The sequence below is a fragment of the Armigeres subalbatus genome, chromosome 2, assembly GCF_024139115.2.
Source record: "Armigeres subalbatus isolate Guangzhou_Male chromosome 2, GZ_Asu_2, whole genome shotgun sequence".
Taxonomy (NCBI): Eukaryota; Metazoa; Arthropoda; class Insecta; order Diptera; family Culicidae; genus Armigeres; species Armigeres subalbatus.
Window position 1 is genome coordinate 395,548,831 of NC_085140.1, and position 27,654 is coordinate 395,576,484.

The 27,654-nt window shown below is 40.7% G+C and overlaps 1 protein-coding gene across 4 annotated transcripts in view; it reads right to left on the reverse strand.

The window, feature by feature from the left end:
- Nucleotides 1-19: 19 nt before the first annotated feature.
- The window catches only part of LOC134213220 (annulin-like), an 89,136-nt gene continuing 61,501 nt past the window's right edge, over nt 20-27,654 (reverse strand). For all 4 annotated transcript variants that reach the window (XM_062691972.1, XM_062691973.1, XM_062691971.1 and 1 more), the window contains 5 exons: nt 2,303-2,818; nt 1,818-2,201; nt 1,109-1,758; nt 610-1,044; nt 20-415 (listed from right to left, as the gene is read on the reverse strand). In XM_062691972.1, coding sequence (XP_062547956.1) covers nt 203-415; nt 610-1,044; nt 1,109-1,758; nt 1,818-2,201; nt 2,303-2,818 — 2,198 coding nt within the window. In that variant the 3' untranslated portion in view covers nt 20-202. The remainder of the gene's footprint in view (nt 416-609; nt 1,045-1,108; nt 1,759-1,817; nt 2,202-2,302; nt 2,819-27,654) is intronic.

A 27,654-nucleotide genomic window follows, 5' to 3' on the forward strand; every position in this document is an offset into this window, starting at 1 on the left:
TTATAGTGAGAAATGACTGTTGCATGTTAATATAAATATTTTATATAAAAATATATAAGTAAAAACTACATTCATAAATTAGTTATTAAAATAACACATTCATAAATACGACCAATGCTTGTACAAATCCATTTGATATTTGGCTTTGAATAAATACAAACAATACATGCATTTCTTGAACACGTTTGCTTCATATTTGCAATCATTCGATAATATCTGTTCGAGCGATAATTTCATTATCGGTAGTCTCCATTAGCACATCTTCCGGTCTAGGTTTTGCTTCGAAGGCAAGGAAACCATCCACATCGTCCAACTCCTTCGACGTAAACTTGGCAGCAATCGTAGCACGGCCAGCAAACTCCGGCGTCAAGCTGAATGTGTTGGTAATTGTTTCACCAACAGCGACCTCAGAATGCTGAAATAAATTTGATTATGACGGAATAAGTATCAAGTCTTTGAGGGTTAAAAGTGATAACAATTAAAATTATATTATAAGTAATTGGGTCTCAATTTTTTTCAAAATTTTGTCAATCAAAAATGTTTTTGTAGATAGTGTCTGCTAGACACCCACCAACATGCTTTTTAATTGTTAGAATTCGTCTCACCCACCTTAAAAATAATTGGCCTCTCAATACCGGACCCTTCAATGTGGAAAATTCCTTTTCTGAGGGCAATGGGTAGAGGATTGAGTAGAGAGATGGTAACGTCAACCGGGCTCTGCGACACCGGAGTATCAGATAGGCGAATCTTGATGTCTGGCTTACGAACACGGAAGTCGTCCTGAGCGAAAAATTCATATTCAGTCTCCTCGACAGTTGCAAAGCATGATATGTTAAACGCTGCCTGATCACGCAACTTCTTAAAGTATTCATCGAATGTGACCACCAATCTGATGAATTCTTCAGTGTTCGGCTGAAGGCTTATTGTGAAGTTGTCGGATTTCACCGATTCTCGATCTTTTCCCGTATATAGTACGGTTTCTACATTGAGAGAACCATTGACAACATGAACCATTTCTGACGAACGATTTTTAATTTGAAGGATCTGAAAGAAGAAATTTGTTGTTACTTTTCGATTATAAATCAGTACTATAGCATGAGTAACGAACCACTGAGAAATCCTCCCCTATTTTAATATCATCTCTTAATTCGAAATTGAAGTAAACTTCATTGAAGTCCTCGTTGAGATAGTATCGACTGAATGCACTATTCGCTTGCTTCAAAGCTTTCATCATTGTATCACGTTCTTCTGGTGACTTCTCAGCAAACTTATAAGAGCTAGTAATATCATCACGTTCCCATTTTCCTACGGCTTTTGTGCTAATAAAATGTCCAATACCAAGAACATCCTTCCGAATCAGTTTCAGCGGGTGAGCTGGTCCCGTATATCTCCAGAACACTTTATCCGCATTAACTTCAGCAAACAAAAAGTTATTGTCATACGGCTTCACAATCTCACCCAACTTTACTGCCAACACCGAAGCAGGACCACAACGGAACATTCCATCAGACATTTCTTGAGGTGTTGCATCAATTGCCTGCCAACCGCCATAATCTCCCTCCGAGCTGATGCCCAAATCGGGACGCTGCATCCAAACTTCATTCCACACGTGAAAGTTCCATATGGAATCGGAATTGAGCTCCTCCATGATCTTTCCATTCTTGTCGACGAAATAATCCACCGTTAGCGAGGCCTGCGTGTCGTGCGCAGATGCGTAGTTAGTTATAACGCGAGATGGGATCCCAATTGCTCTGGCAACTAAAATCGAAACAATGTAAGCATCGAAATAGTTTGTTCAAACTGATAAACTATCTTACTAGTAGAAACGACTCCAGAAAACACCCAACACTGACCATACTTGACAGGTTTCTGCTTTTTGTAGAACTGTTGCATAATTTCCACTGATCCAACCCACTTGGTTGGGGCAGTTCCCCCCGAAAAATCGTTACCCCAATTGCCGAGCAAGGCTCCATCGTCGTCCGGTGAGTTTACTGCTGCTGAGATGGCACGACAAACTCGTATCGGGTCACCTCGATGCGAAGCAGTCACTTTTCCAACCTTTTCAATCAACAGCAGTGAACAGTCGAGGATGTGCTTCTCAAATTGACCGAACTTCCACACGGAAGGTCGTAGCCGGTTGTATGATCCTCTCCAGATCAGGGTCGTATCATTCATCACACATTCATCACGTAGAGGTTTCTCTGAAAGTATCAAAAAATTACAAATATCGAAAATAAACCTTCTTACGAAACAATTTTTATGATCCAAATATAACTTCAAAGCTGTTGGTATCTATATTTACCGTCCAAATAAACTTGATCATCCTTGCACCACGGATTAAAAAGCAAGTAGAACGGCTGTGGCAGTGAGTAGCTTTTTCCAAATCCTTCACTCAACAGTTTCGTGTCAAAATCCAGCTTCCACTTGGTAACGGCAGCCGTGGCAGCTGGTTTCACCAGAATCTCCAGTAAATCTCCACTGATGAAGTCGATAGCTGCTCCCCATTCCAAAGGATCCTCGATCATGTGGCGATACTGCTGAAGAGCAATTCCCACCAGCGATCCATGACCGTGAGTCGGCCGTTGTTCACCGTCAACCGTCAATATTAAACTCATCGCATCGCGGCTGCGATCGAACGGTCGATCGCAGTACAACCGCAGACGAAAAGCTTGCCCTCTCCGGACCACCAATTGCGGAAGTGGACCGTTTTCTCCGTCCCGACTCATCAGCTCGTACCGTTTCGTGTGATGCAACTTCCCATTTTCCTCGATGCATAAATCTACCTTTTTAATCGTCAACACGTTGGCTGTGGGAGCGTCTGAGGATGATAGCAAAGATATAAAGAATTACTGATAAATAAACATGTAAATTAAACAAGTACGATTGCACTGTATGCTGTAAGGAAAACTATGATAATAAATCATTCATAACCCTTCCGTTACCAACCCCCCTTTTGAAACCGAAAATAAAACATCTTTTCCGCTGTAACTTTTTTGTCTCTCGACATTTTTTGTCGCGACTTTCACCAAAATAAGCGGAATTTATTTCAGTTTCAGGGACTTTATAGAGTTCCAGGATTAGTTCCGGAGTTATTGTAGCTTTTGGCTATTTTCCAGAATGCATACTTCGGAGATGATTATTTTAGATATTTTGAATGAAAACGACGCATAAACTATGTCAAATTTGAACAGAAATTTGATCAGTCCAAAAAATGGCCTGTATTCCGGACGTTCCACTGGAACCTGTTACGGAGTCACATTACGGAAATAGTATCATGCAACACATCAAACTTCATGATTTCATAAGTTATGGCAATCTATGGTAGTTTTTTACTGGGCCATATTCATTAGGTGGGATCCAATTCTCACACACTCACTCTTGTGTTCTGAGCACCTTTAGGGGTACATAGGGCCAACGTAAAAGATCTCCATCCTTGACTTGGGCCCAAGTCTGATTCCTATCGACTTCGTTTATTTCTCTGTTAGGGTCCGGCCTACGTCCATTCACACTGTGGAGTTGCTGCTGATATCGGATCTCGGCTACCGTGGAGTTGGAGTTGTTGAATTTGTTCTTGTTGACGGTGATGAGTGGAGCGTACGATCAGGTCATTCTGTTTAGTCTACATGTTAGAGCGCTGTTACGTTGGTAGAGCAGTATCGTCATCTGGGTCGAGGACGTTCGATTGCTCTATGGTGGTAGGCTGTTATACGCCTTCGACCGTGTCGGAAAAAAATCACGATGGCCACACGTTTCTATACAGATACTTTTCAGACATTTTTGACGATTGCGAGGATCGTGGCCCCAGATCTGCACTAACTGAACATCTTCGGGTCCGAGAATGGCAGCCTAAGCCTATTAGGGAAGTGTTGGCGGGTTTTGATCTCAAATACATGTCCCTTGTCCACCAATTTTTGAAAGTTGCTGATGTTAGACTGTAATCATCGTTCTCCCGTCCCTTTAGCTGTCGTAATCCCTTAAGAATGTCTCCTTTTGTTGTGTACCGTTAAACCCCATTCGTATGTCTTCCTCTCGTTGCTGTCTCCCAAATTTTTTTTGTCTCGTTACAGAAGTGAAACATCGCCAAGGATTTCAACTGTGTGAGCATCAGCATTGCAATTAGTTAAGCACCCTAAATTCCCTTCCTTTCCTATTGTATAATTGTCAGGGTTTGCAGAAAACGCTCTCAAAAGATAGGGTTATGCGCTAATTCGTCCATGGCGCTAGCATTCGTCATATCAAATTCTAAATCACTAAATACTCGCGAATCGTAAACTAACATAATAAACTAATCATCTGGCGAGATAGAAAAAAGTGTACACTACGATCTGCATTCATTCAAATTACATTCCGGTGTTACTTACTTGAAATACAGTTAAATTTAACTTTGCGGCTCTGACTTTTGCACAATTTCCTACGTTATCCGTGCGACGAAGGAAAATCCAGTTCGTTCACCGCTGTAGAAGACGCGCAACACCGTCACCAAAATCAACGTAATTTACTGATTTTCACCGCACTTTTTCACATAAATTTCTCACTGCGCACTAAATAAAAGCAATGTTTATTGCTCAAGTGAAAAATAATTGAAAAATAACTACCGGAAGGCGTTCAAATGATCTGTTTTTTTCAAACTTTAGAGCGTTTGAAATTTATTTTCTTCGTCGCCTTGTTTATAGTCGAAAAACGCGTTGCCAAACTGGCGGTTTGAACTGAAATAATCTTATGTTACACATCTGATAATACATCATGCAGTCAATAAAAGTAGGTTTTTCAATAATTTTCCGTTAGCGTAATAAAAGTAAAGTCTTCCAAATAAATATTTTCCATACACAATCGTCATTCATACTAAAATTTTCCACTATTCCAAAAGTTTGAAACAGGAGAAATAATTTCATAATAGAAATTTGTTGGCAGCACTACCCACGTACATGTTAAGCATGTGTGTTAGTTGTTTGACAGACTGAGGCATTTAACTGAATGGCAGCACAATCAAAACCATTTTATGCGGTCGAAATGCGATTGCACTAGGAATTTTTGTTAACTGGAACCGAAATAAACTTTCAAATTTGACTTTCAAAATTGACCGAAATGATAGTTATTCTGCATGAAGTCACAGATAAGTCTTCCAGTTATCCAAGAAATGGCTTGAGCTCAGGAACAAAGATTTGCAGTCCTGTTTTAAGTATGGTACATGCTCCTTGTGGTACAGAGAAAGGATGCGTAGATGATCAATTTTCCGATTTCAAATATGGTACATGCTCTCTGTAGTACAAAGAACAGAATGTGTTCTTAGCATATGTTCTTGGTCATCCAAGAAATCCCTTGAGTAAGGCCTTTTGATCTACACGCGTAACTAAAGATCAATTTTCGGGTTTCAAATATGGTACATGCTCTCTGTAGTACAAAGAACAGAATGCGTTCACTGCATATGTTCTTGGTCATCCAAGAAATCCCTGGAGTAAGGCCTTCCGATCTACACGCGTAACTGAAGATCAATTTTCCGGTTTCAAATATGGTACATGCTCTCTGTAGTACAAAGAACAGAATGCGTTCACTGCATATGTTCTTGGTCATCCAAGAAATCCCTGGAGTAAGGCCTTTTGATCTACACGTGTAACTGAAGATCAATTTTCCGGTTTCAAATATGGTACATGCTCTCTGTAGTACAAAGAACAGAATGTGTTCTGAGCATATGTTCTTGGTCATCCAAGAAATCCCTTGAGTAAGGCCTTTCGATCTACACGCGTAACTAAAGATCAATTTTCCGGTTTCAAATATGGTACATGCTCTCTGTAGTACAAAGAACAGAATGTGTTCTGAGCATATGTTCTTGGTCATCCAAGAAATCCCTTGAGTAAGGCCTTTCGATCTACACGCGTAACTAAAGATCAATTTTCCGGTTTCAAATATGGTTCATGCTCTCTGTAGTACAAAGAATAGAATGTGTTCTTAGCATATGTTCTTGGTCATCCAAGAAATCCCTTGAGTAAGGCCTTTTGATCTACACGCGTAACTAAAGATCAATTTTCGGGTTTCAAATATGGTACATGCTCTCTGTAGTACAAAGAACAGAATGCGTTCACTGCATATGTTCTTGGTCATCCAAGACATCCCTCGAGTACTACACTCTGATCCACCCGCGTAACTGAAGATCAATTTTCCGGTTTCAAATATGGTACATGCTCTCTGTAGTACAAAGAACAGAATGCGTTCACTGCATATGTTCTTGGTCATCCAAGAAATCCCTGGAGTAAGGCCTTTTGATCTACACGTGTAACTGAAGATCAATTTTCCGGTTTCAAATATGGTACATGCTCTCTGTAGTACAAAGAACAGAATGTGTTCTGAGCATATGTTCTTGGTCATCCAAGAAATCCCTTGAGTAAGGCCTTTCGATCTACACGCGTAACTAAAGATCAATTTTCCGGTTTCAAATATGGTACATGCTCTCTGTAGTACAAAGAACAGAACGTGTTCTTAGCATATGTTCTTGGTCATCCAAGAAATCCCTTGAGTAAGGCCTTTCGATCTACACGCGTAACTAAAGATCAATTTTCCGGTTTCAAATGTGGTACATGCTCTCTGTGGTACAAAGAATAGAATGTGTTCTTAGCATATGTTCTTGGTCATCCAAGAAATCCCTTGAGTAAGGCCTTTCGATCTACAAGCGTAACTAAAGATCAATTTTCGGGTTTCAAATATGGTACATGCTCTCTGTAGTAAAAAGAACAGAATGCGTTCACAGCATATGTTCTTGGTCATCCAAGAAATCTCTGGAGTAAGGCCTTCCGATCTACACGCGTAACTGAAGATCAGTTTTCCGGTTTCAAATATGGTACATGCTCTCTGTAGTACAAAGAACAGAATGTGTTCTGAGCATATGTTCTTGGTCATCCAAAAAATCCCTTGAGTAAGGCCTTTTGATCTACACGCGTAACTAAAGATCAATTTTCGGGTTTCAAATATGGTAAATGCTCTCTGTAGTACAAAGAACAGAATGCGTTCACTGCATATGTTCTTGGTCATCCAAGAAATCCCTGGAGTAAGGCCTTTTGATCTACACGCGTAACTAAAGATCAATTTTCGGGTTTCAAATATGGTACATGCTCTCTGTAGTACAAAGAACAGAATGCGTTCACTGCATATGTTCTTGGTCATCCAAGAAATCCCTGGAGTAAGGCCTTCCGATCTACACGCGTAACTGAAGATCAGTTTTCCGGTTTCAAATATGGTACATGCTCTCTGTAGTACAAAGAACAGAATGTGTTCTGAGCACATGTTCTTGGTCATCCAAGAAATCCCTTGAGTAAGGCCTTTCGATCTACACGCGTAACTAAAGATCAATTTTCAGGTTTCAAATATGGTACATGCTCTCTGTAGTACAAAAAACAGAATGCGTTCACTGCATATGTTCTTGGTCATCCAAGAAATCCCTTGAGTAAGGCCTTTCGATCTACACGCGTAACTAAAGATCAATTTTCCGGTTTCAAATATGGTACATGCTCTCTGTAGTACAAAGAATAGAATGTGTTCTTAGCATATATTCTTGGTCATCCAAGAAATCCCTTGAGTAAGGCCTTTTGATCTACACGCGTAACTAAAGATCAATTTTCGGGTTTCAAATATGGTACATGCTCTCTGTAGTACAAAGAACAGAATGCGTTCACTGCATATGTTCTTGGTCATCCAAGAAATCCCTGAAGTAAGGCCTTCTGATCTACACGCGTAACTGAAGATCAATTTTCCGGTTTCAAATATAGTACATGCTCTCTGTAGTACAAAGAACAGAATGCGTTCACTGCATATGTTCTTGGTCATCCAAGAAATCCCTGGAGTAAGGCCTTTCGATCTACACGCATAACTGAAGATCAATTTTCCGATTTCAAATATGGTACATGCTCTCTGTAGTACAAAGAACAGAATGCGTTCACGAATAGTGAAACTGCCTTTATCGCATTTAGTCAAGACACCAACCTTATATGTCGCTTATATGACTCGGTTCAATGTACCATTTTCGTAATAACTTTCAAACGCGATCAACTAGGCTTTGCCTTCTATCGAATAAAACTTGTTGCGAGAAAATCGGCTAAGGATTACTACAAGAAAAGTTGTCTAATGTTTTTCTTAGCTTTTGTGTACACATATACACACACATACACACATGCATACAGTTCGTTGAGCTGAGTTGATTGGTATATAACACTATGGGTCTCCGGGCCTTCTATAAAAAGTTCGTTCTTGGAGTGAAATGATAGCCTTTCAGTACAACTTTGTTGTACGAGAAAGGCAAAAATAATGAGTACATTATATATTCAAAACAGGCTTTTAGATCGTTGGTTACACGTGTCGATCTGAAATGATCCACTTCAGGTATTTCTTGGATATCCGCGAACGGCTTTCATACGCAGATTCTGTTACTGTGAAACCTCCATGAGTCGATATTAAAGGGACCTTACATTTACAAAACCATCTTGTAGATCATTGGTTATGCATGTAGATCTGAAGGCCTCCACTTCTGGTATTTCTTGGATAACCGCGAACGTCTTCCATACGCAGATTCTGTTATATGTACTACAATTGGTACATAACATTTAAAAACAAGTTTGTAGATCATTGGTTACGCGTGAAGACCTGAAGGCCTTCACTTCAGGGATTTTGTGGATAACCGTGAAGATCTTCCATACGCATATTTTATCATATGTACCACAATGGGTATATTGCATTTACAAAACAGGCCTGTAGATCTTTGGTTACGCGTGTAGATCTGAAGGCCTCCACTTCAGGTTTTTTTTTTTTGATAACCGTGAAGATTTTCCATACGCGGATTCTATCATATGTACCACAATGGATATATTGCATTTACAAAACAGGTCTGTAGATCATTGGTTACGAGTGTAGATCTAAAGGCCTTCACTTCCGGTATTTCTTGAATATCCGCGAACGTTTTCGATACGCAGATTCTGTTATATGTACTACAATGGGTACATTACATTTACAAAACAGGCCTGTAGATCATTGGTTACGCGTGTAGACCTGAAGGCCTCCACTTCAGGTATTTCTTGGATAACCGCGAACGTCTTCGATACGCAGATTCTGTTATATGTACCACAATGAGTACATTACATTAACAAAACAGGCCTGTAGATCATTGGTTACGCGTGTAGACCTGAAGGCCTTCACTTCAGGGATTTCTTGGATAACCGTGAAGATCTTCCATACGCAGATTCTGTTATATGTACTACAATGGGTACATTACATTAACAAAACAGGCCTGTAGATCATTGGTTACGCGTGTAGACCTGAAGGCCTTCACTTCAGGGATTTCTTGGATAACCGTGAAGATCTTCCATACGCAGATTCTGTTATATGTACTACAATGGGTACATTACATTCACAAAACAGGCCTGTAGATCATTGATTACGCGTGTAGACCTGAAGGGCTTTACTTCAGGTATTTCTTGGATAACCGTGAAGATCTTCCATACGCAGATTCTATCATATGTACCACAATGGGTATATTACATTAACAAAACAGGCCTTTAGATCATTGGTTACGCGTGTAGATCTGAAGACCTCCACTTCAGGTATTTCTTGGATAACCGCGAACGTCTTCGATACGCAGATTCTGTTATATGTAATACAATGGGTACATTACATTTACAAAACAGGCCTGTAGATCATTGGTTACGCGTGTAGACCTGAAGGCCTTCACTTCAGGGATTTCTTGGATAACCGTGAAGATCTTCCATACGCAGATTCTGTCATATGTACCACAATGGGTATATTACATTTACAAAACAGGCCTGCAGATCATTGGATACGCGTGTAGATCTGAAGACCTCCAGTTCAGGTATTTCTTGGATAACCGCGAACGTCTTCGATACGCAGATTCTGTTATACGCACCGCAATGGGTATATTACATCAACAAAATAGGCCTGTAGATCATTGGTTACGCATGTAGACCTGAAGGGCTTTACTTCAGGGATTTTTTGGATAACCGTGAAGATCTTTCATACGCAGATTCTATCATATGTACCACAACGGATATATTTCATTTACAAAACAGGCCTGTAGATCATTGGATACGCGTGTAGATCTGAAGACCTCCACTTCAGGTATTTCTTGGATAACCGCGAACGTCTTCGATACGCAGATTCTGTTATACGCACCGCAATGGGTATATTACATCAACAAAATAGGCCTGTAGATCATTGGTTACGCGTGTAGACCTGAAGGGCTTTACTTCAGGGATTTTTTGGATAACCGTAAAGATCTTCCATACGCAGATTCTATCATATGTACCACAATGGGTATATTACATTTACAAAACAGGCCTGTAGATCATTGGATACGCGTGTAGATCTGAAGACCTCCACTTCAGGTATTTCTTGGATAACCGCGAACGTCTTCGATACGCAGATTCTGTTATATGTACTGCAATGGGTATATTACATCAACAAAATAGGCCTGTAGATCATTGGTTACGCGTGTAGACCTGAAGGGCTTTACTTCAGGGATTTCTTGGATAACCGTGAAGATCTTCCATACGCAGATTCTATCATATGTACCACAATGGGTACATTACATTTACAAAACAGGCCTGTAGATCATTGGTTACGCGTGTAGACCTGAAGGCCTTCACTTCAGGGATTTCTTGGATAACCGTGAAGATCTTCCATACGCAGATTCTGTCATATGTACCACAATGGGTATATTACATTTACAAAACAGGCCTGTAGATCATTGGATACGCGTGTAGATCTGAAGACCTCCACTTCAGGTATTTCTTGGATAACCGCGAACGTCTTCGATACGCAGATTCTGTTATACGCACCGCAATGGGTATATTACATCAACAAAATAGGCCTGTAGATCATTGGTTACGCGTGTAGACCTGAAGGGCTTTACTTCAGGGATTTTTTGGATAACCGTGAAGATCTTCCATACGCAGATTCTATCATATGTACCACAATGGGTATATTACATTTACAAAACAGGCCTGTAGATCATTGGATACGCGTGTAGATCTGAAGACCTCCACTTCAGGTATTTCTTGGATAACCGCGAACGTCTTCGATACGCAGATTCTGTTATACGCACCGCAATGGGTATATTACATCAACAAAATAGGCCTGTAGATCATTGGTTACGCGTGTAGACCTGAAGGGCTTTACTTCAGGGATTTTTTTGGATAACCGTAAAGATCTTCCATACGCAGATTCTATCATATGTACCACAATGGATATATTTCATTTACAAAACAGGCCTGTAGATCATTGGTTACGCGTGTAGATCTGAAGGCCTTCACTTCCGGTATTTCTTGGATAACCGCGAACGTCTTCCATACGCAGATTCTGTTATATATACTACAATGGAAACATTACATTTACAAAACAGGCCTGTAGATCATTGGTTACGCGTGTAGATCTGAAGACCTCCACTTCAGGTATTTCTTGGATAGCCGCGAACATCCTCCGTACACATATTCTATTCAATGTTTCACAATGTACACATATCATATTCAGAACAGGCCAATATTAATTGAATTTATGTTATTTTTATTTAACACGGTATGATACCGCATAAAAAACTAATTTGGTGTACTTGTAGAAATCGCACACCAATACCAACAGATTTATTTGACAGCAATCCATCGAATTTTAAACTGGACGAATGAAAATTCTCATGGACGTAAACAGATTTTCATAAGACAAATTTGAAAAATTTGAAGGGTATTTATGATTGCCGATTCTCAATAAACTATGATTTGTTCAATGCGCTAATAGTACACAATGAAAACTAGGAACTCTAAAATACGTGTTACATACAACTTAGTTAGAGTAAGCAGTTGGGCTGGCGTATAAATTAGATTTGAAAACCAAGCACTACCTACTACGACGGGAATTAGCTCACTACCCTAGCGAACAACGATAAAAGAGAGGCAAAAACTGTTCCGAATCATAACAAGCCATGATAACAAATTTATCAAACTTGTATACAAGTGCGAAAAAACAAAATCGGATAGGCAGCTCCCACAGAAAAATGGTGATTCTCGCTTTGTTTTTGCTCATTTCGTGTTGGTTACTGCACAGCTTTGTAGAACAAGTTGAAGTGCATCATCAGAGCCAGTGCTCCCCGCATTTGGAGCTTTCTAAAAGAAATTTATCATGGGGTATAGCCTCCCGAATCGGTTCTCTATCATGACAGCTGGGGGAAAAAGTCTCTCGCGGTATGCTACATATCGTATATGTATACAGAGATGACTTGTTCATTCTCTTTAGGATTCAATCCCTGATAATTGTATTCCCTAACCTCGACCAAACCGCGAACTAACATTAGTGTATAAGCATTATGAAAAACTGTATTCAAAAACATGATTCCGGCTCCGTAACGCTTCACGGCAGTTGAGCCTTCCAAACAGATAAAAAAAATGTTGACGATTGTGACATGATTTCAAATGTCTCGGTAATATATTCTTATGTTCAATATGTTGGCTGTGCATATGTGTTTCGAAATGGACAAATTTCATATCAATTTGTCCATTTCGAAACATGTGCATATGCACAGCCAAGATATTTAACAAAAAAATGGTTTTCGTACGGTCGAGTGGCCGAATAATATGCAATTAATTAATATATTCTGTCCGGAGACGAGCCAGCCTTGGGCTGAAAGTCTCCTTAATAAAGACACACACACATATATTCTTTGTTTTACTGCCTATTGTTTCCAAGATGAATAATAGCGAACGATAAATTTAATTATAAAATCCAGTGAGTAAGAAGGCAATTCCTTTTTGATTGGAAAACCGGATAAAGCATTCACAAAGACTAAAAGTACATGTACAGTTTTAGTAAATGAAATGAATCCCAGTATTCCTAGAATATGCATCTGTTACAGCCGGCTGAGTTGCTCTGCCCATAGAGGTACCGATTCAGACCATTATTGTCTGTTTTTGCTCTGTAAAAGCAAACTGTCAAAATCTGTACGGATATTTTACAGACACCTCCCTTGCTTCTCGGGACGCCCCTCAGTTTTTCGTAATTCAAAATCAGTATCAAATGGAAGGACTCTTGAAATTCATTGACCTGCTCCAGGTCAATGCAAAGCGTCACAGAATGGTCCTCACATGATCGTTCAGGGCGGAATCCAGCCTGCTCACCTGCTGCCATTGGAGAATTGTCAAACTTTTCCTATATCCGAATTAGGATAAGTCGTCAAGAGGTTGAAGATGTTGTTCTAAGTGGTCGAGACAACTGTTCAGCTGATCACTTCGATCAGTGAGTGTCATTCTCTGGTATCCACAGTTTTTCGTGTCATTTTCTGGTATCCACAGATTTGTCCTTGCTCCAATCAGTCATCGTGAAATATTGTAGAGGACAGGGTTCATAATGCTCATTCAATGTCAGGAGCACATGATTTTCCCTCACGAAAGTTTTCGGGGAGAAATCGCTTTTCGGGAAAGAAAAACAGCCTGGAGAGTGATAACAATTTTTCGCTCACTTCGATTGCCGCTAAACGTTGGTTTGCTCTTTTTCTTTCATATTCGAGTCTTTTCGTGGCATCATCAATGCAAATGGTAGTAGCTTATGTGGAACAAATAACTTAACACTTTCATATAGATAGCGTGGTGGTGTGGCTAAAGTAAGCGCATCCCCACAACTATTATTGTTACTATTCTGGGTTCGAATCCCGGCGCGGCCATACAATTTTGTAATTGTACTGCGAAAATTCTCGCGAAAAGTGAGTGAGAGGTGAAAGTAATAAAACGAAAGAGGATTTTCATCTAATAGGCAAGATTTTCGTTCATCTTCCAATGCTAATTCTAGAGAAAAGATTGATGGGTGAAAGATGATCCTCAACATAAACAACGAAACAAGATTTTCGCTTGGCCCGAAAAACGCTTGCTTTGGTCTCATTGAAACGAAAAGTCGAAACCCTGGTAGAGGAGGCTAATATCGCCAGTTGTTGCTGCTTTCCTCCCATCGTCGGCCGGAAAGTCCAACCGTGCCCACTATGCCCGTCTGCAGCTAGCAGCTTTTGACTTACTTCTCTAGAACCGCTTTTAGTTTGCTCGAGTAGTATTTGGCTCCTCTTGAAATTCCGTGAAAGTCCGTTCGAGTCTCGTTTTACCTCTTATCGTTATCATCTTCTAATTAGCGTGATTTGACAATGCTTTGCTCGGATTCAGCGGCGGGAGGAGACGCTTGGGTGACGAATTAACATAGACCAACTAGAAGATCCAGCTGTGAAGAGATTGTTCGTTGAAGAACTTGGAACTCTGGTAGAGGATGTTCCGGAAAGTGGCAGCGTAGAAGAGCAATGGGCGGCGAAAAAATATGTTATCGAAACCGGCGATACGGCTTAGGTAAACTGCGCACTCAGCGAAAAAAAAATGGAATACAGATGTAACCTGACGGAAGAGGAACGGGAAGAATCAGAGGAGTAAAGTTCGAGTCGCGGTCAACGGTATGTATCTCTGCAAGTGAGTGTCGGGCGCTGCTGCAGACAAGGCAGATGGGCAATAAGCATGGGTGGACCTCCTAACTATTACCTCAATTACTCATTGACTTGGACAGCGGAAATGTTGGTTCGAGTATTTCGAACAACTTCTTCAAATCTCGGCCAGTGTTCTTCAAAAAGCAGTCATCCAAAGCATGAAATCTAAAGGGGGCCCCAAGGTCGATCGGCTGTCGTGGAGGTTTTCAAGTGCTGTCCGTGCGAATGTTGTAGCAGGTCACAAAGTTGGTAGCCTCCCTTTATTTGCTATTCATTGACTACGGATGGGATTTCTGGGGATTTCAGCCAACTGTATTAAAGTGATTTTGACGTAGAACTACGTCTGTCTTTTCTATATTGAGTTACACTTTGCGATTGCAAAAAACTGAAAAACGTCACGAAAATATGATAGATTTTGATCGTTAATAGCTTAGCCGTTTCTCGATGGATTTTCAATTTTCTTGGAGCATTTGATCAAGGAAGAGTCAACGCTTTATACCCAATGTACACTGAAATCGTTTTTACGCGGTTATTTTTACAGGAAATGTTTTTTATGCGATTTCTTTTCACTCGAATCGCTGGACTTCCGCGATTCATCCAGACATATTTACAGGGTTTTTTACGTTGTTTTCATCTACGTGGCCCATATCCCCTGCGTAAAACCGACTCTAGTGTGTTACATTATCAATGTATGGTAATATTTTCTATCAAAAACTTGCTAACAGCTTAGCACTCGGTTTCGGTGATTCAGTCAATCTCGTAAGTGCATCGCAGGCTTCTTCTTCCATAGCACTACATTCCAATTGGAACTTTGCCTGCTTTCAACTTAGTTCGTTTCTGCTAACTTAAACGTGCGTTTTCTCTCAAAAGCTTGGGGGCGTTTGACGGCAGCTTCTTGCTTACGTCTATTGATGCCAGTAGAGGGGCTCGAAAACTTCTTCGCTGCTGCAATTATTGCGTTCTGTTAAACTTTCTTTGGCTCGTTTTAGCTGATTCGTAGGTGTCTGCCAGAGAAAACGCTAGGTCCGACGCAACTCACGTGAAGGAATAATAATTATTATCAATAAACTGCCAAACTTATTTGTCGCGTCTACTCTGAATTCCTCCATAGGATGACCACCAAACGCCGTTGACAGCCCAGCTTTCGCAATGGGTTTTTCTGTAATGAGCCACCAGGGGTTTAGACTGACTCAGTGACGGATGCTTAGTCTCTGTTCCAGTTTGCGTCGTACACTATCAGCCAGGGTTGTGCTTTCCAATTTTTGAAATCGATTATCATTGTATGTAAACATAAAAATGTAAACCTAACTAATACCAATTTAATGTCAATAATGAAGTTCAATCGGATGTTTGGCATTGTGTTTTGGTGTTATGTAGGAAAAACAGTTCAAAAGTAGCATTTACCAAAGCTTCGAATCGAGATACAATTTTCGAACGATTCTTACTCCCTTAATTTGGATATGTGAACGATTGAGAGTGTTGTTCATCCTCGATTATTTGAAAATTTTATTTTTATCTTCTTTTTCAAATCAATCTCAGGAGCATAGGATAAACGCTTGCTTTAGTCCAATCGCACAGAATAGTCGAAAACCTGTACATTACATACAGCTACGTAGTTCAACGTCACCTTTGCGTACAACCCAATTGGGCTGCACCTTTGAGTTTTTAAATAAAAATTGTATTCATCACACTGCACTATTGCTTTGTTCAACATAAAATCCGTTCCCATTGAATTCGCGACCAAAAATAATTGTCGCGAAATTTAGGGTTTTTCAGAATTGGGGGCCGCTTAATTTTCGTTTAATTGTTGCAAATTTCCAATGTACTTTATCATCGAATAGATGAAAACTAAACTCCTGTCAATTGCTGCATCAGAATGTAGAACGCAGAATTAGTGTATTATGTTACTCTCATTCATAATTAAAAACGTGTTTTCCACCTATCCGTGTCATCGTGTTAGCCTCATCATATACGAATACTTGTAATACTTGTGACTTAGTGTAGGTTTTTCCCAGTTAGCTAGTTGGAAACTAAATCACTCCTACGGAGTGCATGATTGAACGCGTTCGTATTAGGACCAGGGTTTGCAGAAATCGCTCTCAATAGTCTCAATAGATAACGAACAACGATAAAAGAGAGGCAAAAACTGTTCTGAATCATAACAAGCCATAGCAAATTTATCAAACTTGTATACAAGTGCGAAAAAACAGAATCGGATAGACAGCCCCCACAGAAAAATGGCTAAATGATGTTTTCGCTCCTTTCCTTACTGCACAGCTGTGTAGAACAAGTTGAAATGCATAATCAAAGCCAGTGCTCCTCGCATTATTAGCTTTCTAAAAGAAATTTATCAAAGGGTATAACATCCCGAATCAGTTCTCTATCATGACAGCTTGCGATAAATGTTTCTCGCGGTATGCTGCATATCGTATATGTATACAGAGATGATAAGTGAGAGACTTGCTCTTACTCTTTAGGATTCAATCCCTGATTAAGACCCAAAATAGTCGCGAAATCCGGGTTTGTGCGGTCGGTGAGTAAATGAATTAATGTATGATTAGACGCGTTCAAGTCGAGCTCGATTGTTTAGTGAATTGAATACCGCTTCTGCCTTACAAGCAGGAGGTCGTGGATTCAATCCCGGCCTTGCCCCTAATAAAAAAAAATGTGGCGTGCGCTATATCCCTTTCAAGGAATGTAATTGTCGCAGAAAAATACAAAATACAAGCAACAAAAGAGAATATGTAACGATAAGTCTGTGTACTCATCTGCAGAGGATAACGACAATGTTGCGTTCCATTTTATCTGCAACAAATATGAAGAGGTAATTGTTGTGAACTTGTATATTTCAGGAGTAAAACACAAATCATGTCATTAGATGGCCATGTTTATGTCTAAACATTAATAACTGTGACTTATTTAACCAAATACATCATCGAAAACCGACTATTCTCTAAATGCGCGGCAGGCGATCATTGTTCTATGATTTCTAAAATGAAAAAAACTTCGTTGTACGAAAGGCAAAAAAGTTGGTTGTGAATAAAAATTGTGAAAAACCTATTGAATTATTAGAAAAAAAAACTATTCTATTGTAAACTTAATCAGTATCTTATTCTATTTAAAATCAATACAAAATTTTATATAAAAATATAAATCTCTTGCATTGTATTAAAAAAATTGAATTTGTTAAACAAAAACAAAAACTGTACCTCTTGCGAAACGCAAACGTTTGTCGAACGGGAATAAATAATTGATGCTACAACACTGGATACGAAGAAATGCTGGAGGTTGAAGAGGGATAATGAAAAAAAGAATGAGAGAAAAGTGGAGTTTCCAAGAGGAATGGTTAGAAATAAATTGGATTCGTTCATTCGAGTCCGGGTTTGGAAGCAATTAGGTCGTTTTCGAAAAAGTTCCTTACAACTATTAAACGGTTGAAGTGTGAGAATTGGTGAACAGTTGAGTGCGAGATTAAGTTGGAAATTCTTCCCTGTTTCAGAGCAAGTTACGCGCTCGATGTATAAGGTCCGGATTACTATTGTGATAGTGAGTGAATACGTAAAATCCGCGCGAAAACTCAACGGGACGCTCCGGACTGAATCCCGAACCTACCGATCACAGAATTCGTTCAACCGTTCCACAAACGAGCGGCATTCATCACGAACGTCTCGCCTGGAAAAACCAGTGCCCTAGAGCAAGTCTGGCAGTCCACGGCGGTCCAAACCAACCACCAAAGCTACAGCAATGTAGGTCGACCTTGTGGAATACAAAGCCAGGCGGGCTTCGAGTCTATTGATTGTCGCAACCCCGATTGTATGACAAATGTGCGGACGACATCCCCAACCTAGTATGTGATCGGTGCCCCCAAAGGGTCCCAACGAGCAGCTGCAAAATAAGAATAAGAACCAAAAAAATGTGAATAAACTTAGAATAACACAATTAATAACTTTTGCACTCGGAAAAAGAAATAGAGCATTCCCACAGTTGATTAGGCCTTGCATGTTGTCCGCTGGTTGGCAGGAAAGTAGGAGGTTGTTCTGTCTTCCGTTAGTTCTAAAGCTGCCCCTGAGAAAGCACACAAGGTGAGCCGGCCAAGGCGGGTGGATGTCGAAACCACAGGACGTGAGGACGTCCACGGTGATAACACTTTCGGTGGTATAGTTGGAATGCAGAGGTATTCTCGGTCTCTATTAGCAACAATAACTACACACTCCCCTCCTTTCCCAGCTGACTGTAAGGACTTGGCCGGCGCCGATATTGATCTAGATTTGTTGGGTGCTGAAATATGTACTTCAATAATAAGTGGAAAATCTCGACCTTTATTCACTTGGATTGTAGTTCAATTTACACCAGTTCTGATCAATCAAGGAGTAGCAACTCCAACTCCAATCGTTACCGCCGATGGACAATCCTTTACCATATTGGCAGGTAGATAACGGACCAAGGAACGGACGAATACATCCCGAAAGTTTCAACGGATCTTTCCCTAAGGCACAGCGTGACGCCATCGCTAGTCGTCGACGTACCTCAACAAGCCGCCAAATGCGTGGCAGGCGATCAGGCTATCCAACCGCCATTGGGGTTGAGGAAGTAGTGGGAAAAGGCAGGGTGTGGTGAAGCGTGGAAAAGGAAGAAGTGACCCCAAAGAAAAGGTCAGATCAGATGATCGGTAGTAAAAACCGGAAGGGTTTATCATAAAAAAATTAGTCGTATCGAGTCAAGTACGAGACACTGAAGATGGCCTTACTGTTGAGGTTGAAATAAGTATCTGTTAAAGATACAATCAAGTGATGGAATTAAATGGGATAGTATGAACTCGTCCTATGACAAATTACGGTTAATAAGTTAAAACGATATCCGGCAGTTTCAAATATGACGAAATTTGCATTTTGTTTCAAGTCTTTATTATACTGATTTATATATCTAAGATTACCTTAATCACTTATTTCAATTTTATCGTCTTAGTACTTAATTGGAAGAGCATCCAAAAACTATTTGAAATGTTTGTCTAGAAACTTCCAATTCCTTGAAATCCTTGAGAATTTCTTTTTAAGAGCTTCAGCGGAAAATCCTCCAGAAGTTTGTTGAGATATTCATCCTGATATTATTTCAGAAATTCAACCAGAAAATTTCATATAATCTTTCGAACATTTTTCTTTGTGAATAAATTAGTTAAGATAGGTATATTCTTTAGGAAATTCCTTCAGGAATCTCTTCGGAAATTCATTCAGAAATTTCTTCAACCATTTTTTCATGTATTCCTTCAAAAATTCCTTCAGTGATTCATCCGGAAATTTCTTTCAATATATTCCTCCGAAAATTTGTCCAGTAATTCTTTCGGAATTTCTGTTAGAAATTCCACCCGAAATTCCACTATGAATTTCTAATGGTATTTGTGAAGGATATCCCAAAGTAATTTCCAAAAGAACTCCAACTTCCAAAGGAATTCTAAGAATTCCATCGGAATTAGGGGATCCTTAAGAACTTACTCAGGGAATTTATTCGGAGATACCTTTAGATTTCCTTGAAAAATTTTTTACGATTATTTTTTGAAAATTCCTTCAAGAATTTCTTCGGGAATTTATTTAAAAATTATTTCGACGATTTCTTCAGGAGTTCATTTGGATTTTTTAGGGGTTCATTTGATCATTTCTTCAGGAAAACCTCGAAAAACTTAAAGGAATTGTTCTGTAAATTTCAACGAAAATTCCTTTAGAAAATCTTAGAAAATTCCTCAACGAATTGCTTTGTAAATTTCTTTAAGAATTTTCTCGCAAATGATTTTAGAAATTCCTTTGGTAAATCCATTAGGCATTCCCTTATAAATTCATAAAAGAATTACTTCGTAATATTTTTGAGAGGTCCTTCAAAAGTTCCTTGAGAAATTCTTTCGGAAATACCTTCGTACAATCCTTCGAAAATTCCTTTCGGAATTCCTTCAGAAATACTTTTGAAACTTCTGCGAAAATTCCTTGAAAAATGGCTTCGCTAGGAATTTCTTTGGGTATTCCTTTAGCTCATTTATTTAGTCTACATCTAAACAGAAAACTCTGAATCAACAATTCGACGCCAAAATACACGGTTCGAGGCCGCATCTCTCCATCCTCGAATACGCCCCACGTTCGCCAAGCCGTTTTGCACCTGATCTGCCTATCTCACTCGCTGCGCTCCACGTCGTCTCGTACCTGCCGGATCGGATGAGAACACCATATTTGCAGGGTTGCTGTCCGGCATTTTTGCAACATGCCCTGCCCATCGTACCCTTCCGGCTTTAGCTACCTTCTGGGATACTGGGTTCGCCGAAGAGTTGGGTGAGCTCGTGGTTCATTCTTCGCCGCCACAAACCGTCTTCTTGCACACCGCCAAAGATGGTCCTAAGCACCCGTCTCTCGAATACACCGAGTGCTTGCAAGTCCTCCTCGAGCATTATCCATGTTTCATGTCCGTAGAGGACAACCGGTCTTATTAGCGTCTTGTACATGACTCATTTGGTGCGGTGGCAAATCTTTTTTGACCGCAGTTTCTTCTGGAGCCCGTAGTAGGCTTCAGATGATGCGCCTTCGATGATGCGCCTTGACTTCCACAGATGATGCGCCTTCGTATTTCACGGCTAACATTGTTGTCAGCCGTTAGCTATTTCTTCTTGTTCCTTTAGCTATTTCTTCTTGATTAATTTCACCGGAAATTCTTATAAGAATTTTTCAATAATTTTTCCAGGATATTTTTGGGAACTTCCTGAATATTTCTGGAATTCCAAAACGAACTTGTTCCTGATATTTTATTGGATTTTCCTTCAATAACTTTTTTTTGAAAATATCTTCAGACTTCTCTGGAAAATATTTTAGTAACTTTTCCAGGAATTCGTTTAAACATTCGAAAATTGCTTAAGAGACTCCACCGAGAACCAATTCAGAATTTATTTCGGAAATTTATCTGAAAAGATCCTTGGGTTGAAAATCTAACTAATAATAATAATCGGAAATTTGTTTTTTAAGGGATTTTTACAAAATTCTTTAAGAAAATCGTTTGAGAATTCTATTCAAAATTCTCGGAAACCCTTTCTGAATTTCTTCTTTTGCGAATCTAACTCCCGCGACCCGCAGAATGAATTACTAGATTTCTCCAGGAATTGCTTATGAAATTTGTCCATGAATTCCTTTGACAATGACAAAACGGTTGTTTAGCCAACAACTATCCAGCGTCCAACACATTTTCAATTGTATGATTTTATTGATACTTTATTCAAAGTTTTGGATCATTTTCATCTTTCGAATGGGGGATCACCGGGCTAAATAACAAGAAAAGTTGATCCTCTCTTTTTTTGCTAAGATGAATTCAGATTATATTAAATCGTATCTATTTCTATAGATTACCTCTTCTTATCATCGGTAAACTATCGTGGGAAAGTCTTCCTTGATACTGTGTGTACCACTAAATCGGTAATAGTAGCAGCGGTAGCAGTGCAATAACACTTGTTCCCATAGCCCATACATCAAACGAAAGTTCACCGGCAAGTTTTCTGCAGAAAGTAGCAAGTTTGCAAACAATCGTTCGATGAGACAGAACTATTAATCAGCAGTTGATTTATTGCCTTTCAGTTTGACTACAATCGAACTGAAGGACAATAAATTGATTGATTGCTTACAATAATGATAATCATCAGCAGTTACAACCAGACTACAGCAGGTCGATAAAGGTGAGAGATATCTGTAAAACGAAACGGATGCAACCGGTGCCCCTTCATGGTAGCAGTGCATCTAGATGCTCATTCTATTCTGCCGATCGTGACAACTGATTGCAACCACATATCACGATGGAGCGGATCCAATAAGTCGCGTGACTACTCGGTACTAGCAGGAGGATTAGGGCGACAACACTCAATAATCCATTGATTGGTTCGATAACACGATCCTGATGCATTGTTGTTTCTTACACAGAAAGCTAGATTGAAGAAGCCAATTGTGTGCCATAGCAACACAATTCAGTCCGATTTGGTAGCTGCAACTCATATGTAACCGAATTTAATCTTAATAATGATAATAATACATTTTCTTCATTGATGAAATACCAATAATAATGTTCATCAACTGCTGCTGTCAAAAACGTAATCGAAATTAGACAGTTTGACATAACATCCGTTGCACCATAGATGGTGAAAATAAATTACCATTTCACCATCATTAGTAAAATTGCTGATATTTTATACTTAACATAATCTATTAGAGTAGAGTAATAACAGTTGATAACAAAATGCCCCTTTCCATCGATCAGCATCATTTGCTTGATGATTCATTCTTTCTGTGAACTTTGAATGGCACTATAATATCTCTCACTCATGACGGGGAATTCCAATGTTCATGAAGAAGATCTAAGTGAGTAACACAGTTCAGAATCAGCAAATGATTCTTACCATTTCTTCGAGTTCAATTGTTCTGATGACTGAGCTCAGTTATGATTATCGAAAATTCCCTTGAAGTACTCCCTCGGCTGTGAAACATCATAAATAAAATTAAATAACCTCCAGTCAGTCAAAATTACTAAGACCGGACATCAACAGTCATCAACAACCATCCACCAAAATAAAAAATGAACAAACTTGGTCAAGGTTCTATTCATCAGAATGGAGTGTGCTTCCCGTAGCGCCATGATGTAAAGTGACCATTTCTTCCAAACACTGAAGATAAACTCCGTCTCTAAATAGCACCCACATGCTGATGGTTGAGTTTGCTTGTATGACTTGTTATACTTCACACAACTCATTATAGGTAGGCGCCCCGTGCGGTTTAAAAGCGACTTAGCGCGAATCAAAACAATGTTTACTGACACCCACTGGATCGATCTCTAAGCACATCGGACAGTGGCATACCTTTAAACAAAAGTCGATACAAAATTAAACACTTGTACGAGAGTGCTAGATCCATTATGTGATCATACAAAACCTTCCAGAATTCGCATGATCCTAACCTGACTCACTCGTGCAGTTCTGTCTGAGCAGTGCACAATAAGCGCTCTTTTACCTTACTGCGTGAAGTGTGGCATGATACAAAATATTCAAATGCTTCATACAAAAAGTGTGACAAAGAGGGGAGGAGTTGAAATTAACATTGCATAAGGTACGTAATTCGGGGATCATCCCACTGTCACTGTGTCGTTATCAATGTTTGTACAATTCCATTTAATTCCACCACTTGATTGTCCCTTTGACAGATACGTATTTCGACCTCAACAGTAAGGCCGTCTTCAGAGTGTCGTACTTGAGTCGAGTTAAGTACGAGACACTGAAGGCGCCTTACTGTTGAGGTAGAAATACGAATCTGTCAAAGGGACAATCAAGTGGTGGAATTAATGTAATTTTAAAATGTGATGAAAAAATGATTCGAATCGCTTGGAGCCTTTGTGTTACACCATATATGCAGTAACATTTTTATACTGTGTACGTACAAACCACAGTACGAACAAAACCTGTAAATTGCGGTTCAAGTAGATGTAACAATCTGCTTCGTGTTGAACAACATAAAGTTATAGGTTGTTTTAAATTTACGCGTGCCGAAATTTTACAGTTCTTATTTTTATTGGAAAACAAAAAAAATAGGAGCAGAGAGTATGGGTATCGAACTTTGGTCCGCAGAGTGAGGGCCCAAATTGTTAGCTTCTCGGATATTTCCGCTTCTTGATATCGAGTCGATCAAGGTGTAACCGGTTAAGCGTTTTGGTGATTCGATAATTCTTCATCAGACCAAACGATAGCTTTAATTCAGCTTTGAGCAATCTACTGTATATTGTCGTGAATTGGTACATGGTATCAGTACCTTTTCCTAAACAGTAGCAGTTGTATACCTGTCCACGTCCTTACAATCACAGAAGGAAGGGAAGGAAGATGGAAGATGCAGGGAACCCACACTCAGTCTTCATAGATGTGTCGGAAAAAAAAAAATTGTGCTAGTGGGTAAGGTGAATAAGTAATAACTAGGGAGCACTACTCGACAATATAGAGCGTTTGTCAACAATAGTATATGCTGACAAGTTATAAAAATATATTTATTAATTTACTTACGACCCATCCAAAGCAGAACAAAGTTACCCGGATCTAGTAAATGTTTCGCATCATATCGCTCACTTATTCATCGAACGCTAAAAACAGAACCACAAACTCGGATTTCGCGAATATTCTGCGTCCTACCTTTTCATTTCGTTCATTTAGTTAACATCTTAAAAGATAACACTGAATTAACAATTTGTCGCCACAATACACGGTTCGAGGCCGCGTCTCTTCATCCTCGAATACGCCCCACGTTCGCCAAGTCGTTTTGCACCTGGTCTGCCCACCTCGCTGGCTGCGCTCCACGCCCTCTCGTACCTGCCGGATCGGAAGCGAACACCATCTTTGCCGAATTGCTGTCCGGCATTCTTGCAACATGCCCTGCCCATCGTACCCTTCCAGCTATAGCCACCTTCTGGATATTGGGTTCGCCGTAGAGCTGGGCGAGCTCGTGGTTCATTCTTCGCCGCCACACACCGTCTTCTTGCACACCGCCAAAGATGATCCTAAGCACCCGTCTCTCTAATACTCCGAGTGCTTGCAAGTCCTCGAGCATTGTCCATGTTTCGTGTCCATAGAGGACTATCGGTCTTATCAGCGTCATGTACATGACACATCTGGTGCGGTGGCGAATCTTTTTTGACCCCAGTTTCTTCTGGAGACCATAGTAGGCCCGACTTTCACAGATAATGCGCCTTCGTATTTCACGACTAACAGTAAGGATCCACCAAGGTAGACGAATTCCTCGATCACTACGAAGGTATCCCCGTCTACGGTAACACTGCTTTCCAGGCGGGCCCTCTCGCGCTCGGTTCCGCCCACAAGTATGTATTTTGTTTTTGACGCATTCACCAGCAGTCCAACTGTTGTTGCTTCGCATTTCAGGCGGGTCTTCAGCTCTGCCACCTTTGAAAATGTTCGGCTGACAATGTCCATATCATCCGCGAAACAAATAAATTGACTGGATCTGTTAAAAATCGTACCCCAGCTGTTACACACGGCTCTCTGTATGACACCTTCTAGCGCAATGTTGAACAACAGGCACGAAAGTCCATCATCTTGTCTTAGTCTCCGGCACGATTCGAATGAACTATAATGTCCATATCATCTGTACGCCGCTTTGAAATCAATAAACAGATGGTGCGTTTGAATGATTTGCCGTACAGTAAAGATCTGGTCCGTTGTCGAGCGGCCGTCAACAAGCCGGCTTGATAACATCCCACGAACTCATTCACTAATGGTGGAAGACGTCGGAAGATGATCTGAGATATCACTTTGTAGGCGTCGTTAAGGATGGTGATTGCTCGAAAGCTCTCACACTCCAGCTTGTCGCCTTTCTTGTAGATGGGGCATATAACCCCTTCCTTCCACTCCTCCAGTAATTGTTTAGTTTCCCAGATTCTGACTATCAGTTTGTGCAGGCAAGTGGCTAGCTTTTCCGGACCCATCTTGATGAGTTCAACTCCGATACCATCCTTACCAGCTGCTTTATTGGCCTATAGCTGTTGGATAGCATCCTTAACTTCCCTCAAGGTGGGGGCTGGTTGGCTTCCATCGTCCGCTGAACTGACGTAGTCATCTCCTCCGCTGCCTTGACTTTCACTGCCTGTACTCTCAGCGCCATTCAAATGTTCCTCGTAGAGCTGCTTCTACCTTTCGATCACCACACGTTCGTCCGTCAAGATGCTCCCATCCTTATCCCTACACATTTCGGCTCGCGGCACGAAGTCTTTGCTGGATACGTTGTGCTTCTTATAGAACTTGCGTGTTTCTTGAGAACGGCACAGCTGTTACATCTCCGCGGTTCTGCTGTCTCCGCTTCCGTTTATAACGTTCCACGTTCTGCCGGGTACCTTGCTGCAGCGCGACTACCCACGCTGTGTCCTTCTCCTCCAGAATCTGTCTGCACTCTTCGTCGGGACCAATCGTCCCATCGACTTCGTCCCATATACCCCACATTGTTCTCCGCTGCGTCGTTAATGGCTGTTTTGACTGTATTCCAGCAGTCCTCAAGAGGACTCCCCATCGAGCTCACCCTCTTCCGGCAACGATGCCTCGTGATACTGCGCGTATGCAGTGGCGACATCAGGTTGCTTCAGTCGCTCTAGGTCGTACCGCGGCGGTCGTCGGTACCGAACATTGTTGATGACGGATAGTTTTGGGCGCTGTTTAACCATCACCAGATAGTGGTCAGAGTCGATGTTGTTCTGAGGTCGATAATGTCGGAGAAGTGCCGTCCATTAATCAGAACGTGATCGATTTGTGATTCTATCTGCAGTGGTGATCTCCAGGTGTACCGATACGGAAGGCTGTGTTGGAAGTAGGTGCTGCGAATGGCCATATTCTTGGAGGCGGCGAAATCAATTAGTCGTAGGCCGTTTTCGTTCGTCAGCAAGTGAGCGCTGAACTTCCCAATAGTCGATCTAAACTCCTCCTTTTGGCCAACCTGAGCGTTCAAATCTCCTATGATGATTTTGACGTCGTGGCTTGGGCAGCTGTCGTACTCACGTTCCAGCTGCGTGTAAAATGCATCCTTATCATCGTCAGTGCTTCCGGAGTATGGACTATGGACGTTGATTATGCTGAACCCATCACTATGAAAGCTGTTCCCAGCTCGTGTGTGTTGCCGCAGCTCTGGTAGATGGTATGATTACCTCTAAACGTTCACATCATTGATCCCTTCCAACAAACCGCCTGCAGCGCTACGATGCCGAACCCAGTGTCCTTGAGCACATCGGCGAGTATGCGTGTGCTCCCAATGAAGTTGAGAGATTTGCAGTTCCACGAACCGACTTTCCAATCGCTAGTCCCTTTTCGTCGCAGTGGTCTTCGCTGATGGTTCCGGTCCGTACTCTCTTGTTGATTGTTCGTTGCGTATGTTTTTTAAAGACTGGCTTGCAGGGCCTGACACCAAACCCCCTAAATTTTCGGAGGACCATTCCTCCTTATTCCCGGTGGACCATGGTGCACAGTTTCATTTAGAGTCCCTCGCTGGCACTCGGACGATGATCAGCCGCCCCTAACATGGAGAACAGACGCTGTTGTGAGCCGATCCTGACATGGACAACAGACACTCCACCGGGGTTGGTTAACCGATCTTCCCTAAGGTTGCTCGTATCCC